This window comes from Lampris incognitus, chromosome 11, assembly GCF_029633865.1.
Source record: "Lampris incognitus isolate fLamInc1 chromosome 11, fLamInc1.hap2, whole genome shotgun sequence".
Classification (NCBI taxonomy): domain Eukaryota; kingdom Metazoa; phylum Chordata; class Actinopteri; order Lampriformes; family Lampridae; genus Lampris; species Lampris incognitus.
The window spans coordinates 23,524,185-23,526,865 of NC_079221.1; the positions used below are offsets into that span (position 1 = coordinate 23,524,185).

Sequence of the window (2,681 nt, forward strand, 5' to 3'; positions counted from 1 at the left end):
GAAAAAAGAGGCAATGAAAGAAAGGCAAACAGGATAGATAGAGGAGAGGGCAGGAGAGAGCAGTAATGATGACGAGAGGAAGGAGGTGCCTGAGTCTGAGAAAGCAACAGAATGAGAAAGGAGGGGAGGGAAAGGGAGAAAAAGATAAATGAGCTGTGTGATAGAGAGCTTTGATCAGAAGGCTGATAGACCTCAGCAACTTCTCCTCTCCTCCTCTCTCTTGCTCTCTCTGGTGATGGAGACTCTGGAAGGAGGCGAGCTCTGCTTTCCACAACTCCTCAATTCCTCCTGCAGGAAGCCAATGCGTCCTCGCTCCGAGGCCGTGCTCCTCCACATTCTGCTGTCCTCCATCTCTCTGCTGACAGTGGCTCTCAACCTCCTTGTCATCATCTCCATCTCCCACTTCAGGCAGATATAGTTTATTTCACGTACAGCAATACTTTATGCTAGACTTAAAATGAGAAAGGCCTTGTGGGAACATGATAAATCAGATTGTTTGAAAATCTTCACAACTTCTCATATACCAGTATAGTATAATGCTATTCTCAACATTAATACAATAATAACCTATTTATTTCAACCATTCTAGTTCAATTAGTCTTTTCATAATAATGGACATCCAATCATTCCATCCATTATCCAAGCCGCTTATCCCAATCAGGGTTGCGGAATGCTAGATTCTGTCCTAGTAGTCATTGGGCAGCAGGCGGGGAGACAGCCTGGACAGGCTGCCAGGTCATCACAGGGCATAATACCGAACAATTGTGTATAAAAACCCCACATATTGGAGGAGAGCTTTGATTTGCTGATGCTTCATCTCAGTATTCCTGGGTAAATTCCTTCAGTCATGTTTTAACATAACTATATTGCTTCTCATTTTTATTATCTACTTCCACTTCAGGCAGCTCCACACACCCACCAACCTCCTCCTCCTTTCCCTGGCTGTGTCTGACCTTGCAGTGGGAGTCGTGAAGATACCAGGTGAGGGATCTCGCTTCATAGGGGCCTGCTGGTTCCTGGGTGACCCGATGTGCGCTTTGTATCATTTTATTGGCTTTGTTATTGTTGCTGCCTCAGTGGGAAACATGGTGCTGATATCGATCGACCGCTACGTGGCTATTTGTGATCCTCTGCATTACCCCACCAAAATCACTTTGAGAAAAATCCAAATCTCTGTGTGTCTATGCTGGCTGTGCTCTGTTTTCTGTAATGGTTTAATACTAAGAGATCACCTTAAACAACCAGACAAGTATAAATCCTGTGATGGAGAATGTGTACTGGTCGTTGACTACATCGAGGGAGCTGTTGACCTTGTTTTGAACTTTGTTGGTCCCATAACTGTCATCATAGTTCTGTATATGAGAGTGTTTGTGGTGGCTGTGTCTCAGGCACGTGCCATGAGGTTCCACATTGTATCTGTTCCATCCCAGGGTACAGTGACTGTAACTGCTAAGAAATCTGAGATGAAAGCAGCCAGGACTCTTGGTGTTGTCATAGTTGTGTTTCTGATGTGTTTCTTCCCCTTTTACTTTGCATTGTTTTTAGCCCGGGACACTTTGATCAATGTGTCCTCTTGGAGCATTTTGTCTTGCCTATTGTTTTTCAACTCTTGTCTGAACCCTGTCATCTATGCCTTTCTCTACCCTTGGTTCAGAAAAGCTGTTAAAATCATAGGGACACTTCAAATACTGCAGCCTGGCTCCTGTGCTGCCAACGTGCTGTAGAGATAGGCAGTGCAGGGATTGATTCAAGCCATTTTCTATGAAGGCAGATATTTATGTATGCTGTATGTCGAGTCGTTGAATTTGTTGGAGAAAGAGAACGAATGTTTTATTCTTCATTTGCTGCAGTATTTAAGTCACTAGCTCAGAAATATACATACAGCAAAGATGTTTGTAACCACAATGTCAAAAACTGTTTTAGGTAAAGCGTGTTCCATAAGAACAACAAAATATGTATTATAATTTCAACAAAATACAAAAGCGTGATTGCATGTAAAAAGGGGAACACATTGTCAAAAAACTGTTTATTGATACATTGCACTGGACACCAGGACACACAGATGGTTGGTTGGTTTGCTAGGTGGGTTTCTGCAAATCAGCCTTAGTTTATGAGTCAGGTTTCTTTCATTATCACCTCTGTAGAAAACAGAGATGAACAGCTACAGTTTCAAATCAACCCACAGTGCTTTGGGTTACCTCTCATAAAATATGTTAGTGTCCCCTGACAAGCCCCACATGGCAGTTTATTGGTTTAATGTGGAAAATTAAGAATTTATTGTGTCATTGCTTTATTTGATGCATGTGGCATGCCTGTATGCTTTGAAGCTACAAAAGAGAATCAGATATTTACACTCGTCAGTACTGTCAGTCTCTTTGCACTCTTTCATTTTCCTCTATGATGTTTTTATCTTTGTCCCAGAAAGACACAAGTGTGTTGAAATGTTATGAGGAATAAGACAACAGTGGCTTTTTAGAGACAACATGTATATATGGAGACAGAAATAAAAACTAAACTATTGATTACAAACGTCATACAACCTAATGATGGAATAAAATACAGCATTTATTGGACTGTATGGTAAAATGTGCTACTAAAATACCTTGCATATAATATCTCTACCAGAAAACTATTTCTCACTCTCAGATACAACTTTTACATCGACCGTTTGTGTAGAGGTG

At 41.4% G+C, this 2,681-nt stretch overlaps 1 protein-coding gene across 1 annotated transcript; it reads left to right on the top strand.

Annotated features, from left to right (window-relative positions):
• Nucleotides 1-235: 235 nt before the first annotated feature.
• LOC130120932 (trace amine-associated receptor 13c-like) lies at nt 236-1,724 on the top strand. Its single transcript, XM_056289749.1, has 2 exons — nt 236-408; nt 902-1,724. The coding sequence occupies exons 1-2, from the start codon at nt 236-238 to the stop codon at nt 1,722-1,724; spliced, it is 996 nt and encodes a 331-aa protein (XP_056145724.1).
• The last annotated feature ends 957 nt before the right edge of the window (nt 1,725-2,681 follow it).

Excerpts from the sequence above, each read along its gene's own strand:
- LOC130120932 (XM_056289749.1), top strand. The coding sequence starts at position 236 with ATGGAGACTCTGGAAGGAGGCGAGCTCTGCTTTCCACAACTCCTCAAT. Across the intron at positions 409-901 it reads ATCTCCATCTCCCACTTCAG|GCAGCTCCACACACCCACCA; the intron begins GCAGATATAGTT and ends CTTCCACTTCAG.